The 17,628-nt window shown below is 36.8% G+C and overlaps 1 protein-coding gene across 3 annotated transcripts in view; it reads right to left on the reverse strand.

Moving 5' to 3' along the window:
- Nucleotides 1-1,615: 1,615 nt before the first annotated feature.
- The window catches only part of LOC145989435 (katanin p60 ATPase-containing subunit A-like 1), a 40,883-nt gene continuing 24,870 nt past the window's right edge, over nt 1,616-17,628 (reverse strand). Inside the window, exons 4-10 of one of the 3 annotated variants that reach the window (XM_083124777.1) lie at nt 16,995-17,322; nt 15,141-15,486; nt 13,022-13,201; nt 9,831-9,973; nt 9,535-9,641; nt 5,098-5,191; nt 1,616-2,114 (exon numbers count right to left, since the gene is read on the reverse strand). In XM_083124777.1, the coding sequence (XP_082980903.1) occupies nt 1,916-2,114; nt 5,098-5,191; nt 9,535-9,641; nt 9,831-9,973; nt 13,022-13,201; nt 15,141-15,486; nt 16,995-17,322 (1,397 nt within the window). In that variant the 3' untranslated portion in view covers nt 1,616-1,915. Of the gene's footprint in view, nt 2,115-5,064; nt 5,192-9,534; nt 9,642-9,830; nt 9,974-13,021; nt 13,202-15,140; nt 15,487-16,994; nt 17,323-17,628 lie in introns of all 3 variants that reach the window. The other 2 variants (XM_083124776.1, XM_083124778.1) reach the window with 2 other exon arrangements.

A 17,628-nucleotide genomic window follows, 5' to 3' on the forward strand; every position in this document is an offset into this window, starting at 1 on the left:
GCACGAGCTTGGAATTCAACAACACATGGTATCTGTCTGCTGGACATTCTCTTGCTTTGTCGACACATGCCACCTCGGCTATCGCCTAATCGTCTTCGCCTTGTAATCAAGTGGCCCCGGTTCGATTCCCAGTAGTAGCACATAGTGGTTCGGATCCCACTTTAAACTGCAGGTTCAGTCTCGATTAGCTTTACTGTGGATCAAGTAGACTTAAAACCTATTGCCTAATATTACAATATTCCAAACTTTTTGTGATGAGAGTATTTTTATAGCTATGCATACTAGATATCTCAGATCTAAACAAAGTAAAAGGGAAACTTCTAAGTTTCTGTAGACATATTTATAGTAATTCAATTTCTAATTATTATTGTTATTTTACTTTTGCCTGCAGGGTTAAACTGTTTTTCTCCAATATGAGATGTCTAATATTCATAGTTGTAGGTATGAATTTTTATGAAATCTCCACCATGACTTCACAGATACAAATTTGATGATGCTAGAGATTACGTTCCTTTAAGGCGAGGAGGGACAATTTCCCCTAGGTCTTTCTCGCTGGAGCAGCTGCTGATCACTGTTGCAAACTTTGCTCTTTTGGAGCCAGATCTGGCTCTTTCATGCACTCGTTTGACTGTGAACTGTGGCACCCTCCCTCTGCCCCACCATGATGCCACCACTGGCTCCGGCCCATAAAGACCAACCGTTGCCATGAGTACATTTTGCACGTGAAGTGATATTCATATATAGGCTGTCACCCACCCCCTCTTTCCTCCCCAGGTATTTTTATGTATAGCGCTGTGGCTAAGGTGAAGATGACAATATTATTATCCGGGAATCCTTTATTTTCGATGTCATCTGAACATCATTGGATTATTTATATGGGTGATGCTGCCAAATGTAGGTGGTGAAAACTAAGAATAAATTGCCATCACTTTAAAGCTAACGGTAATAGCACCCCTCTGACACCTAAAATTACCCTAGGAGGCACTTTATGCAACCTTCGTTAATATAACTCCTTGAAAGTCATCTTTAGCTCTATTAATGGTGAAATGTACCTCTTTTATGCACATCAGGTTTGGCAAAACTGTGAGGATGGCTGTATGAGGCAAGGAGAAATGCATTAGGTTTATGGGACCATTATTTTATTTGTTCTCTCGGGAATATCAAACATCCAATGACATAGAAAAGTACATGGATGGAAAAAGGACACGAACTATGTCATAGTAGTAGGAAAAGTCAAAACTTCCATTTGTTTAGCCGTAACTTGAAGTTGAAGTCGATTTCCCATAAGGAATACATGGGATTCTGTAAATACTTATTAATCATATTTTTCAAACATCGTGTCTAACTTACTAATCAGCTTGAAAAACAGTTTCCACTTGCAACATGGAGAGAAATTCATACTCACTTGCATACTAAAGCCTTTTTTAAATAGCAGTGCCCAATCCGATGATATTAAAATAAAATGCATAACTAGTGTATAATTGTCCCTCCTCGCCTTAAGATATGTTTTCTAGTTTTTCCTTTAGATTCAAAGTACATTTTTCATTTTTTTTTTTAAAGTAGTACCCAGTAGGAATGGAAACAATTGAACATAAACATCTTTGATATGTTGTTTTGTATATATTACAATTAAATATTACATGAATACAAAATATATGAATGGTAAGCTTACAAAATTGAAAATCATTAATTACAAAACATACTCGTATATAATGGTGCATAAACTTAGTATCATTGCTTGCACTTTTGGTGGACTACACACAATTATTACAGAGGTTTAGATATGCAAACTAGCATAACTTGATGTCATACAAGGATTTATTTCAATTATTGACTACTCTTCTCAAGGAATGAAGCTTAATCAGCAGTAACAACGCATACATGCAGTTCCTTCTACTCAACAGGACTCGAAGATTCAAATTGACCCAAATTCTTCCATCCATGCCTCGTATCGAGTAACATCTTTGAGGGACACACTTCTTTTGCACTTGCTGATTGCTTCATCAAAGTCATCGTTACTGATTGGTAGGTCGACTTCTTCCTTCTTTAGCTGACGTACCTCTTCTAGGCTTCTGCCGATGATCTCCCGCCTCATTGCCATCAAAGCAGCATCTCTGAGGAATTTAGAATATCGAGGGTTGAATTGATTAATTGGCTGTTAAGGTTAGGGCTGGGCTGATATTGATGTATGAGTGCCATCTGATATCTAGGGCCACATATTTACAGTGAAGAAAAGGTCAGTATTTGGTACAAAAACTGGACACCTTTTGCGATCGTGGGCATGTTCAGAGCCTTCTGGAGCCCGTTTGAAGCAATGGAATGCAGTGAAAATTGGTAGGCTATGGAGACAATGGGGAAACAAATACTGACAAAAAAGAGTTTCAATTTTCACCACCAGGTGGTACTGAAGTGCTACAGTAACAACAACCATTAATTTGAGTTTGTCAGTACAGCAGTGTTCAGTATGCACCCCTTTCTAACATGAATGAAGCTTTCGAAGCTTAAGATACTGTTATCAATGGTCTCTCGAAGCATTTTCCGGGATGTTCATTGTGCACCAGATTTCAGCATCGGAATTCAACCTGGTCATGAAAATTTAAACTTTTTTTTGTCATCAGCTATGGTCTCCATATTCTGTACCAAGTTTCACTGCAATCAGATGCTTCAAACAGGCTTCTGAGGCTTATGAATAGGGCATCTTTAATTCTGGCCACCCAGTAGAATAACATTCTGTATAAACATGGTGAATATAATCCTAAATTAGATTTTAAATTCTGTACTTATTTCATAATATAAACATTTCTAATTTTCACATTTGCTGCTCAGATTCGTTGAAGGTCTCAAGGGTCCTTAATAAAAGTTATTTTTACACTTGCGCGAAAAGTTTAAAGGTTTTCAGGTACAAATACAGTTTTTAGGCATGTATAGGAATTTATGGTTCATATGGGTATGTTAGGTCCTACAGAAATTCAGTAAAGGGATGCAGTGTACATGAAACACAAAGGTGTCTAAATAACATACAGCTAGGACATAGTAAAACAAAATAGGTATGGAACTAGAAATCCATCTAGTCATGACCGATCCACTAGTTACAAAACATGAGACAAATTTTTCAAGGCTGTGCCATCCTTCTCTTAATGCCTTAAGCACTTATGTATTAGGGTGTATCGAAAAAAACTTTTTTTCGAAATGTTAAGGTGGCTAGTGCGGAAAAGTGGCCATTTGTGACCAAAAACACGTCTGATTTTTTTCAGATTTTTTGGAGGTCGTTTAGGTGGCGCGCATAGACCTTGAAGTTTTGATAGTGATTTGGTTATGCAACATGCACAACAATTTCACAAAAATGTCATTATTAGGCTATTTCATGTCTTATTTTCTGCATTATGGTCATTTATTGTTTTGTTTACGGCAAATATGTTACATTCGTGCCTTAGGGGTGGTTTCCTATGCTGTTTATGTATGCTTTTGCTCAAAAATTGTCAATTTGAGGCTAAAAACTCCATTTTTTCTATTGATGGTTTCCAATTGGTTTCGACTGTGTTTTATTCAAAAGTTTTCCGATATAAAAGACTAAATAAAATATTTTGACTTTCTAATTGCTAACAGTTCCTCAATTACTGTCCAGTGCTTCGCTTATTTTCATGCTTTGAAAATAACCCAGAGCTCACCATGAGGAGGTGGCTGGACTGCGAGCTCCACCCATGTTGGCAAACATAATTTTACTAAGGGGCAGGCCAAGATTTTCTTCTAGTTTTCTCCTTGAACTTTATAGTCACTTTTTGTTCGAAATGTCGGCATATGTTCTCTAGATTCGAATTTTGCTTTGATGTAGACATCACGTGCGCTGGCGCCGAAAACGGAAGAAGCAGCCTCTGTGATAATTTTCACAATTCACTCCTTGTGTGTGGCAGGGGAAGTCTTGAATTTCCACTATTTTTTTTGTTTTTAATGTCATCTGCTTCTTCATTTGTAATATTATTGGTCAACAGAGGCTCGTGGAGGGAGCACGAAGCCCAATCAACCATGTCATAGTATTGGTCTGCATTAAAATTGATGGTTGGTAAAACAAAAGTGCGAATTCTTTTGCCTTTTTTCAATCCTCTTGCTTTCTTAATTCTTTGCCAACCAAGACTTCTTATTTCTGGGTTTTGGTCGGTTATTAAAGCCAGCAGGAGATTTTCAGGATGGGCGAAGAATGCGTTTTGTTGAATGACCCTATGAATCAGATCTCTCAAGTGGTGTCGGAGAAATCGGGACAAGTAGATCAAATTCTAGAGGTGTTGGGCTCCATCAGTTATCGATGGTTCCTTCTTGATACCAAACCACACATACTACATAATGAAGGTGTACGCACCGGTGTGGTTTGGGATCAAGAAGGAACGACCTCCAAAAAATCTGAAAAAAATCTGAAATTTTTTTTTGTCACAAATGGCCACTTTTCCGCACTAGCCACCTTAATATTTCGAAAAGAAGTTTTTTTCGATACACCCTATTATGTATGTTAGTTATTGATTGATTGGGAGCTGAATGTGCTCATGATCTAACAAATACTAATAAGTTATCTCAGTCATTGAAGATGCTAGGTCAAAGCCATGGCTGGGGCATAAGTATTACCCTGACTGTCCCTTCTTCAAATTCCCATTCATTCTCATTGTAGTGATTAGCCTATAGATGCAGAAAAAGAGGTGAAGATACTGCGTATTGCAACATGCCATGAAGACATGGGTGGATGTGCAGGTGATGTGATCAGCACCATGCTCTGACTATCTTTACCATGATCAGGTGCCAGGAGGCTGGGTAAACACCAGAGCCACTCCTTGCAGGAACATGCTTGAATATTCCATACTGGGAATCAAACTGGGTCTCCCCTATGACAGTTACATACCTACTGACTGGATCACCGCAGCTCACTAAAGAGACAGAAAATAATTACTATTAAGGATCTTGTCCACATAGTAATACCAACATTTGAAACTTTATAATGCACAAATTATGTCCAATGTAGATTATGCTAAGTTTAAGTTTTTAATTGTCAATTGGAAGGATACATTCAATTCAACTAACCTGCATACATTATTGATATCAGACCCTGCATACCCACGTAATTTTCTTGTTATATTCTTCAGGCTTAAATCTTTGGCCAGAGTCACATCATCTAAACAGATCTTGAGTAACTGCATCCTTGCGCCAGCTAAAGAAAGAATGTGAAGCAATGATAAACATAAAAACTGGCAGTTGCACGGAAATACAATCACTAGCATGCATAATAGATGTATTTATACCTACATGAAGTGTACAGTTGCCACAAAGATAGATGTACACACATATCAGTCAGCTTTTAATTCATATTTGGATTCCTTTTGACATGGAACTGTTTTGTAGTGCGTTACACATAGGATCTTCCTGTTTGTTGAGTTTTGTTCTAGATCTTGATCCAGTGATTGGCAAATTTGCCTCCTGTTCCTCCGTGAAAGTTGAGACTGGCTCGAGAAGATGAATCTACATGTAGAAGGGGAGGTAGGTAGAAATATGAACAAAACAATGTTGTAGGTTTCAGATCAGTATTTTGTTTCTATCCATTCGGTTCTGCTACCTCCTTGAGGTGCAAATTCCTTTGTACCATGGCTAAATCTACAGGTTTGAGATTATTTTTGGAATTTAAACCAGACAGCGAGTCTTCAAATGGATATTGTTAATCCATTGTATTATATCTGTCTTCTTACATTAACATTATAAGCCCCGCGACAGGTTAAGTTTGCAGCAGGTTTTATGTATCAATCCACTCTAGAGCGGCACTCAGCATCCCCGTGCCAATCTTACCTTAACCGCTGAGCTGTTCATATCACAGACAGTGAGAAAATTCGCAGTATTGCAGCGGAACTATTTTCTCCGCGCACATTTGGGTCTATATATGCGAAAAGTTGCTGCAAGGTTAACCTGTCACGGGGCTTAGTTAAGAACATATACGCATGTATTACTAGGGTTAATCGGACTTTTACATAAATTTTAATGTTTCCATAATTGTTTTAATCGTAATACAAGTTCAAGTTCTTATTCCATTTGTCGTCGCTTCAACATCCACAACTTTTGTTAAAAATTGATACCCTTCCTCTTCAATCGAACGTCTGTCGATCTTCCTCCCTTTATACATGGATAGGGGCTTCCTTCTGGACTTGGACTTCTTTTGGATCTGGACTTATCTTCTCATATATCTCATTGATCGTGGGTCCTTTGCTTCGCTAATTGTCCTATCCTTGTAGATATGTTTTGACTTTTCACTAAGTTCAAGAAGGATTATACTTTCAAATCACTAATATAAAGTTCTATTAATCTATTAACCCATCTGGGGCATCAGTTAGAATGCACCACCACTACTAATTGCGACAAAAAGTGTAGAGTGGGTGCAGATATTGTGACGTGCAACAAAAAGGTGCCGTCACTGATGTATCAAACAGTCCACAAGGGGATGCTAATAAGCTCACAGATTGAGAATCTGTTCGCAGACACAAATTGATATCAGTCTTTCCACTTCTTTGCATTTCGTATATACAGGGTGTCCCACGAATGGCGCAACTGGGAATTAAGAGTGGCGTTACTTTGTAACCGAAACCTGTACATACATAAGTCATACACCAAATGTTAGCCCTGTCCAAGTAGATATTTTTAAACATAGAAACAACAAATGGGGTGCAGTGTTGTTCATGCAGTGTTGCCAAATGTAAGTGAAAGTGTAAATTTATTTTTCCACAAAGCATGGAAAATTGCATGTCAACATTCGTACGGAAATTTGGATGTCAATTTCCACCTTGGGTAGGTGGACTATTTCGCCATCTATAGTTCAGAGAAGAAAACCGATCATTTTCGCGTATAGCCAATCCTGAAATGCCTCGTAAAGGCGTACTGGTCCAAATGGGTGTTTTAAAAAAAAATATGAGGTACAGTGGCAACACTGTTGATGTTTGAAGGCAACAAAAGGTATGTTTAGTGATGGTCTATGACATGGAAATACTGAAAACAGGAAAAAAAGAAAATTAAAATTATGGTGAAAAAAGTGTTACTTACCTACTACCTAAGAGCGCCCACCGAACGAGAACAAAAGAATCAGTTAGTTGTGTACTCAGAACTGTTTGAGCTGTGCATTTCGCATTGTTCGTAGGGGAAGATTAGAATTGTTCTGTGAAATTAAGTACTCTTTGGAAGAGAGGGTGTTCATTGTGGAACATTATTTTTGTTCAAAATCGTACGCTAATGTAAAAACTGTGTTTCGCGAGAAATATCCGAATAACAGTGTTCCAGAAAATTCGACGATATATTGAATTGTTTCCAGATTTCGTGAAACAGGATCAGTTAATGACAAACCCTACCACAGACAACCACCAGTTTTGACACAAGGTGTGGAGCAGAGAATATCACAATCTCCTAGGAAATCTGTTCGTAAACTTGCTGCACAGTCAGGTGTATCAAAAACAACAACTCACCGAGCGTTAAAACAATTGCACCTACGTGCATATAAGGTACAGGCTGTGCAAGAACTGAAGGAAGCAGACAAAGGTGCACGTGTAAGATACTGCCAGTGGTTTAGAAATTTTATTAGAGACAATGGTGTGAATATTTTGGATAAGGTTTTTTTCACGGATGAAGCATGGTTCCACTTAAATGGATATGTCAACAGTCAAAATTCTTGACACTGGTCAAGTAACAATCCCCATTTGTTACATGAACAATTACTTCATCCACAAAAGATCGGTGTATGGTGCGCGATTTCGCGGAGAAAAATAATCGGTCCATTCTTTTTCAAAACAACAGTTGACGGAATAGTTTATCGTGACCTTATCACACAGTTTGTTTCTCTGTTGGAACGTGATGAACGTGATTGTTGGTTTCAACAAGACTCCGCAACATGTCACACGTCTAATGAAACTTTAGACATGTTGGCAGAGTTTTTTGGCGGTCACATTATAAGCAAAAACTTATGGCCCAGTCGCTCCCCGGATCTGACGTCTCCAGATTTTTTTCTGTGGTGTTATTTGAAACAAACAGTTTACATTAATAACCCAAGAACACTTGATGATCTAAAAATAAACATTTGCACAGCCATTAACAATATAAAGCAATCAACCTTGCATAAAGTTGCTTCCAACATGATAAAACGTGTTGATGAATGCCTCAGGGAAAATGGTTGTCATTTTCAACATCTTTTGTAAAGCTACACTGCCTGTTACGTGCATGGTTGCCAGGAGTAGGTAAGTAACACTTTTTTCACCATAATTTTCATTTTCTTTTTTTCCTGTTTCCAGTATTTCCATGTCATAGATCATCACTAAACACACCTTTTGTTGCCTTCAAACATCAACAGTGTTGCCACTGTACCTCAATTTTTTTAAAACACCCATTTTGACCGGTACGCCTTTACGAGGCATTTCAGGATTGGCTATACGCGAAAACGATCGGTTTTCTTCTCTGAACTATAGATGGCGAAATAGTCCACCTACCCAAGGTGGAAATTGACGTCCAAATTTCCGTACGAATGTTTGACATGCAATTTTCCATGCTTTGTGGAAAAATAAATTTACACTTTCACTTACATTTGGCAACACTGCATGAACAACACTGCACCCCGTTTTTTGTTTCTATGTTTAAAAATATCTACTTGGACAGGGCTAACATTTGGTGTATGACTTATGTATGTACAGGTTTCAGTTACAAAGTAACTCCACTCTTAATTCCCAGTTGCGCCGTTCGTGGGACACCCTGTACTTGCATATGAGAACGGTGTTAATTTCACAAATATCTTTATTAATTTGTCATCTCTATATCTTCTCTTTCTTCTTACACACTATTTTATTATTGTTTATCTTTCTAATTTATTTTTACGCCTATTTACACTATCATTTATGTATAATACCACAATATTCCTTTTTACTTGCCTTGTGCTGCCATCTCTGTTTCAACTTCGCAACTATTTACATGTACTGGGCTTATCGGGTACATAACAGTTTCTTTTGTTTATCATCATTCACTTTGCTGTATTTGTAATTTTGCAATGAGTGTTACAACTCATAACATCCCCTCTTTTAAGTATTTTGCCGCAGGCATTACTATGCGTAAAACTTCAATCGGCAAACTCTGGTTCTCATGTGTGTTCACTTGCAGCTATTTTGCTACTGGACTCATCCAGTTCGTACACGCACAAACTTTACATGTATGTTTTTGTTTGACATAACTGCCAGCGTCTGTTGCACAATTTGTGATCCACTTTTCATTTATAACAGTGGAATTCAATGCAATTTCATTACTACCAGAAACATTGTAGTCTCTTGAGAGAATTATCTTGAGCTGGAAAACTCTGAGAATATGTACAAACTCAAACACTGCAACAAATCTTAAGAACTTTGTCAGGTTATATCATATCATATGCTGAAAATTGATCCATTTCTCTAACGATTAATAATTAATCTATATCGAGAATAAGTGGATGATATACTCTTAATTCAAAACCTGAAGCCCGTCTACAGATAACGTAACTCAACTTACAATTTGGTAATGGGACGTACACTCTTTTCTCAAATCTTCTCCTAAAAGCATCATCAATATCCCAAGGATGGTTTGTAGCTGCTAACACCATTATCACAGCTTCATTACTGTAAAAATAAGTAATCTTTATATTGATTATGTGCAAGCTAGCTGAATGTAATTATCTCACAAATACAGCTACAGTGTATTGCACCACAATTTATGTTAATATTTCTAGAGGATGTGTAACAATTTAACATTTGTTTTAAAAAATCTATATTTTAGAAGTATTAAAAGTGAATGTTACTTTTTCATACCTTGGTGAATTCAGTCCATCCATTTGTATAAGAAATTCTCCCTTAAACCTCCTTGAAGCTTCATGTTCACTTTCTGTCCCACGCTGTGAACACAGGGAGTCAATTTCATCAATAAATATTGTAGTAGGTGCATGGAATCGAGCCTGAAAATAAGAGAGTTACATTTCTGAAAATGAAAACCCTATTATGAGCATGGAAATGTAAAGAGAGTAGTGTGTAGTGTAGTGTAAATGAGAAGGAAATGGGGAAACTCTTCCTTACACCAGACACTGGAAAAGTTTAAATTTTTGCAGCTGCAGGCTGCATCTTCCTTCAGTTGTGCATAAAAGATGGAAATGGAAGTGTGTGTTCGATCAGCAAAGTTTCCAAGTCTAGAGCAGAGATACAGTTGGTATGCTTTATTATTCACAGGTTGCTTACAAAACTTTGCTCAATTGCATGCAGATAAATGTACTATGAGAACTAACTGGTTTTTTACAGGGGTGTGACAATTAAGGGTCCAGCAGGAGACCTTCAATTTCAAAATTACCAGATAATTTATTTTTTAAAAATTATGTCCCATCCAGAGAAACTAAAAGGTGAGGCAGGCTCCCATGCACAAGTAAATTAAAGTTTTATTTGAAATCAATAGATTGTATTATAATCACTACTAAGCAGATGGTAATGGTAACCATTTTAGTGGTGTTAATCACAGGGTTTCCCACAGGGGGGGTGGTTAATGACACACCTGCATCATGGGAATTTTTTGGGGGGGACAACATTTTATACCAATTCTATATATCTTCCCAAAATTGGGGGGATTGTATCGTTTGATTGACTTGTTATTGATTTTTAGTTTTGGTTATTATGTATAGTTTTTCTACCTACGTGTGGGTGATCACAGCGATATGGCTGAAATGAAACACCAGCTCTTATGCCTTTATAATCGGTTTGGATGGAGGGGGTGTAGTATTCGCATTAATACAAGGATAGTCGAGCAGACAAACTGTGCAGAATAAGGTTCTTAAATATGTCTGTATTACACAGTGATGCATCCACAGGGGATCATTCGACGGAAGTCAATTCTAGGGTAGCAAGAGGAGACAAACATTGACGGCCAAGGGCACCTGCAGGGGACACACAGAGGAGCAATTATCCCTTTGATTTCAAATTTTATGCAAATAAAAATACATTTTGCAAAATTTTCTTGCTTGCTTCACTCGCATTATCTCCTTTTCTTGTTTTTGTCAAGTTCAGAGCTGTAGTTAGGGGTGACGGGAGTTGGCCATGGGCAGATAAAGATCTAAAAAAAAGTTGTAAAAGAGAGAATGCCATGGCGTCCAGTGAAATTGTTTGGACCATATTAAATCAATATCGTTTTCAATTGCAAAAATTGGATCAAAAAATGTTCTTGCTCCCTTTGCTTGCATTCTGCTAGTTTTCTGTAATGTAATGTATTTAAATAATATGTGTTGTATATTTGTATTGAATAAGCTTTGAATACATACAAAATTTAGTGTTAGCTTGTTGCATATGTATTTTCTATTTTATGTTGCATATGTGTAAAACATATGTTGTACATGAAAGTTACACATGTATCTTCGGAATGCATTTATCATTCATTTTCTGCCATTCAAAAATACAGTTTGTGTGCTTTATTTCCATTATTAGCTAATGTGAAATTGACGGTGTTGAAAAAAATATTTCAAATCGTTTGTTCCAAACAAATGCTTTAGCACAGACTTCTACCCCATTTTTGCGTAATTTATGAGGATAATAACATCTTTGATACTACTACTACTGGTAGTAATAATAATAATAATAATATAATAGTCATTATTATTATTATTATTGGTACGGTTATCCTGGTAATCCCCCCCCCCAGACAAAAATTCGTGGTTGCACCTCTGGTATTATATTTTTCTGCAAATTTTGTCTGACAAAAACAATTTGAGTAATTAATTCAGTATAAATGGGGGGTGGGGATATTCTACCTTTTTGGGGGGAATACATAATGGGCCTTGGGGAATGCCCACCCCTGGTTAATCATAATGAATCTGCAGGAGGAGGCACATTGTGTGTGGACTTTTTTGTTCCATTAAATCTAATGTCTTCAACTCTCTGATGTTGATTTTGATGTCCTGAAGGTATGATTGTGACATCATAAAATTGGCATGTTGGATTGAACATGGCTGGAGATGGATCACAACCTTCATATTTTGCATATTACAAATGATGCTCATTTTGAATGTCTATAAACTTCAATATGTCACGGAAAAACTTCAATGCTCCAAATACATTTGGCTTATTACTGTATCTTGACTAGAATATTTTAAATTTTTTTAATAATTTGTAATTGTATATTGTGCATTCTTTAAGCTCGCAGGGAGTTTACCAGTCAAGAAAGTCATGAAAGTCAAGAAAAAGTAAAGAAATTATTCTTATGGTCAAGAATTGTTACTATTACAATGACTGACTGACTGACTGATTGATTTAGTTAGTTTATTTTACTTCACTTTTCTGCCCCTTTGGCTAATCGCGAAGACGGGGATGATTGGTGGTTAGATAAGATGAATGAAGGGACAATCATAAATATATAGGGACGACAACACGAGCCCCACATAAGATTATACTGGCTGTGAGTTCAGCTGCCAGAGCCTCGTTAACCTGCCAAATGCAGTCCAGGATGCATTAATAGATAAAATAAGTCTTAATTCTCTTGTTAAATACAGCTTCAGTTTTTATCTTAACTGGTCTTTTGGCAGAGGTTTTTCATTAAATAAATAGTTATTTTCTTAATTGCTAATTTCCAACTTTACCTAAGTAGAGGTCGAATAAATACATTTTTCTTATATGTATGCATTGCTTGCATTGTAGAATTATTTCTCTTGTAGGCTTCGGTTGTTACAAATAAATCAAGTTGAAGATAAATGAAAATGAGGTCAAGAATAAGTCATGAAAAAGCTAAGAATTTTGGATTTGCTATTTTGGTACACATCCTTACTGAGAATCAAGTGCAATTGGAAAAAAAAAAAGAAAAGCACAAATATCTAGAATAGAGAAACTTTAATAAACAAGCAGGTAAGTGTTTAAATTGGTGTTTTAGATCTCGAAGCCCACAGCTTCAAGCCCAATTAAGTCACAATTAAGAAAGAAAAAAATCCAGACTGAAAACTTCTATAACCTTATAATTCACATTAATCAATGCTTACCATTTCAAATAGAAGTCGCACTAGTTTTTCTGATTCTCCCCTATACTTGGAAGTCAAAGAAGATGAGGACACATTGAAGAATGTGGTTCCACACTCCGTCGCAACAGCCTTTGCCAGTGTTGTCTTCCCCGTACCTGGAGGTCCCACCATGAGGACACCTCTGCATGGCCTACGAATTCCCTGGCAGGTTATGATAAGAATTATAAGTATTAATCCAAGATAATGTGTAAAGCAATACCTCAAGTAATATACAATGTAATTTGAGAAGTAGATTTCTCTTGTGAACATGAAGATCTTTGTGTAGTTATTAAATATTCATGATACCTGATGGTTATTGAGAGATTGACACTGACCTCTAAATGGATATAAAAATATGCCTCTCTGAAAGGTCATTGGTTGAGGAAAGTGTGGGTTTTCTCTATCTTCGCAACCAGACCACCTGCAATGCTATGACATGAGTTCTGGAATGTTCTTGACCCAACTAGTGCCCATGACCATACAGAAGTAGGCTATTTTTTTTTAATGCTGACACAAACAACTGGGAAAATGAAGCAGACAAACTTGAAACAAACAATTAAATGAAAATTACTCCGAATATATGCAAATTATATGTACGTTAAGCTAAAATATGTACTAACGTCCCAAATATGCATTTATATGCACTATAAAACTTTACCAGAGTAATCCACATCAATTGAAATGGATAAATCTGTTGAGAGCATAAATCCGTTGAGAGCATATGAATTTTCCTTAAGGTAAAAAATATGCAAAAATTAAAAAATCCACCCCCTATTCATTAGATGTATCCTCCCAGTAACAGGCTTGATGGCAGTGTTACGTTTAGTTGTATATTTGTAATTTTAAAGTTTGTAAATGCAATTTTTCTGTTGAAATTAACATTGACGTATTCAGATATGTTGCAAACCGTACACTATACATTTTAAAAATCATATAATGTGCTATCAGAGAAAAATCTTCTAGCGTATGTGTTATAATATTTTACATTATAAGTTATGATAGATAGAAATACATTCAGTGTTACAGCCTATTTCTTCATTTAAATGTTTTCGGTGTAGGCACATAGTGGTTCAGATCCCACTTTAAACTGTAGGTCCAATTCCGATTATCCTTACTGCACATAAAGTGGACTTAAAACACCTACTCAATCAATCAACCTTTATACGAGGGTTATTTTTTAAGTAAGTTCCGTTTTGCAATAAAAACGAAGTAAGTAAATGTTTTTCAAAAAAACATTTATTTTCTGAATTTACATACACTTCTCTATTTTCTACATAATTTCCTTGCCGGTTTAAACATTTATCGTAACAAACTGCGAGTTTTTGGATACCCTCCTCATAGAACTCTGCCGCCTGTGAGATAGCCAGTTACTCACGGTCGTTTTCACTTCTTCATCAGTATCTAAATACTTGCCACCCAAGAAGGTCTTCAGATGGCAGAAGAGGTGGTAGTTGCTAGGTGCAAGGTCTGGACTGTATGCGGATGATCTGATCGAATCTTTTGGCTGGGAGGTAATGTAGGAAATAGAGAAGTGTATGTAAATTCAGAAAATAAATGTTTGTTTGAAAAACATTTACTTACTTCGTTTTTATTGCAAAATGGACCTTACTTAAAAAATAACCCTCTAATGTTTAAGGGAAAATCAGTGTAATCAGATGCATATTCAGAAGAAAATAAGTTGTTTTTTTTCTGATCTAACTTCAGCGTTCTCCACATTGTCTTTTCTGTTTGCCAAATGTAAGCCTTCTTGCAATTACAGACTATATGATCACTTAGTCCTTTGTTCAGTCTAAAGTCGTTTGAGTCAGCCCCCGTCGCGGAGTGGTTAGCACAACGTGCTACAACACCACAGGTCCCGGATTCGAATCCCAGCCTGGGCATGGATGTTTGTGTGTGTTGATTCATCAATTTCATCATATAACTCATCCCCATCTTTGCAATTAGCCAAAAGTGGCACAAAAGCAAAATAAAATAAAGCAAATCAATCAATCTAAGGTAGTTTGATTTATTTTTAGTTATTGTTGTGCAAGCATTGTTCTTATTCTTAGCTAAAACTAATGGATTCAAAATGCTAAAATATGAATCTTCACAAGAACCTTACCTTGAAAAAGTCTGGCAGAAGAAGAGGAAGAACCACTGCCTCTTGAAGAATTCCTTCAACTTCCTCCAAACCAGCAACTTTGTCCCATGGAACGTTGGGGTTTCTCTGTAGGATGTCATTCTCCAGTATCTCTACGAGGTGTGTTTCATAGCCCATAGCATTGAATGTTTTTTTATCAGTTTCTTCTTCGTTACCTGGTTTTGCTTCTTGAGTTTTATTTGCATCCTTTCCTTTCTCTGCCTCTGCACACATGTTTGCAATGAGTACGTGTAGTTGAGATGACTGTGGTTGGTTCATCACTGATCTTGGAGAAGGTCTTGCAGGGTTGCAGCACTGTGAAGTAGACCTAGACAAAAATAATAGAGCATCAGTTGTGATGATGGGTGGGGCACAATGGGTGATCAAATCACAGTGAACCAGGCCTTGGGGAGCCAAAAACCAGTAAACCAAACGTACAGCCAATTCAGCAATGATATCATAGCTGTATCTAATCACTTTAAAAGTGGGTGTAAGACAATTAATATTCTTGTAATTGTGAAAGCATTTCTTAATTAACGTTGCTTTCTTGAACACATCCAAAGCACCCTATTTCTTCTCCTTCCTTTTTTAAACTCCTCATTACCGTAATCCTCACTGTTTCTGTCCCAAATGGATTGTTGGTTTTACGATATCTGTTATAAACAGTGCTTTTTTTCACTGGTTATAATAGTTCCATGTCGAAGTGTTTTCTCTTTTCAACTAAAAACACAGATCAAAAGTTGCACCAGAACAGCATTCCAGATTGGCCACTCTATTTTCGATTACCATATAATGATATGTTTTTCCTGGTCTCGCTCGCTACAAGGTAAGTTGTCCAGTTCCTCATTGGCTGTTGTGACCAGCCAATTGCAGCAGCCAAGTGTCTCATATCTCCTTTAGACAATCTTTAACATTTTACATTGATAAACATAGGACAATCTTGTGGAATGTTAATGATAATAGCCTTTTACAGTAGCAAATGTGCCAATCAGCAGAGTTCTTTTTCATACATACAATTACCGGTAAAATAACTTTTATTATGAGGTCCAATCTCTGAACTGCAAATACATTGAGTATGCATGTACCAGGTGGTTATAATTAAAGTGACGGTGTTCAGAGTGGTACAGCACGGGCTGTAATGAGAGTAGCAGTCTGAAACTTCGTAGATATGCTAATGAAGCAATGCGCTCGCGAATTCTGAAAAAAAAAAAGTTCCAATTCTCGCCACCAGGGTAAAAAATGGCGCTGTAAGCAGTCAAAATGTGGAATTTTCTGTAACTCTGACGTCAAAGTCGGTGACATTGCCTAACGATTGTGTGAGCTCCCTGGTTGTTGTTGGTGACGCTTGTTGCTTTTTCCTTTAGTAATGTTCATGTAATTCGAATAGTGAAATTGTAGTGATATTTTATTACAAAGAGTATTGTTTTCTGCTATTTATAGTGTTTTTCCTGTAACTATACCAAGTTTTGACTGCTTATAGCGCCATTTTTACCCTGGTGGCGAGAATTGGAACTTTTTTTTTGCGCATTGCTTCATTAGCATATCTACAAAGTTTCAGACTGCTAATCTCATTACAGCCCGTGCTGTACCACTCTGAACACAGTCACTTTAATTATAACCACCTGGTAGATAAGTGCTGCTCCATGAATTTTCAGTTGCCCTTTTTCTTTTTAAGTTCCTGAAATGTACTACATTATATTGAATTCTGTAATGGATAGAATATTTATGAATGTGTATGTGCAAGATTTTTTTAAAAATGAAAATTTAAACTGTAAAACCAATTTAACTTTTCTTGCAGTTAGTGGAAGAAAATATTTACACATCCACCATATTTACCTGCTTTGTGATAAAGCTCTATTGTTTGCACCCCGTATTGTTCGATAGGCAGGCACCGCTCTCTTCAACAATCGAGGACTGTACGATTCCTTACTCTTATCTTGAGGTTCTGCTTGTGCATTCTGAGAAGGTTCTTCTTCTTTCTGATTCTGTTCCTCACATTGACGTTGTTCTGCATTCTGATCTTTACCTCCTCTTCGTAGCGAGGACACCCACTTGTTAAAAGCTAAATCATAATTTGGTCTTCCTGGTTGTGGAGGTTCCTGACGAAGTCGTTCAAATTGTTTGTGTTGTGGGTGATGGTTTAGTTCCCTATAATGTCTCAAATCTGCAAACAATAACAAATGTTTAATGTATTAGCATTGTTCACAAACTGCAATAAATAATCAATATTACTTCTGACATATTACAGTGTATGTAATTGTAGCTGTAGCTTTGGGTACAGCAAGAATCCACTTTTGTTGAATTTCAGAAACAGGTGGTGCCCAGAATATGCCTTTTGGTTCCCTATTATGCCTCAAATCTGCAAACAACAAAGGTTTAATGTATTAGCATTGTTCACAAACTGCAATAAATAATCAATATTACTTCTGACATATTAGGTGCATCCAGAAAGTAAGTTCCCTGGGGTCGT

The sequence above is a fragment of the Lepisma saccharinum genome, chromosome 6 (genome assembly GCF_977018435.1).
Source record: "Lepisma saccharinum chromosome 6, izLepSacc3.1, whole genome shotgun sequence".
NCBI lineage: Eukaryota > Metazoa > Arthropoda > Insecta > Zygentoma > Lepismatidae > Lepisma > Lepisma saccharinum.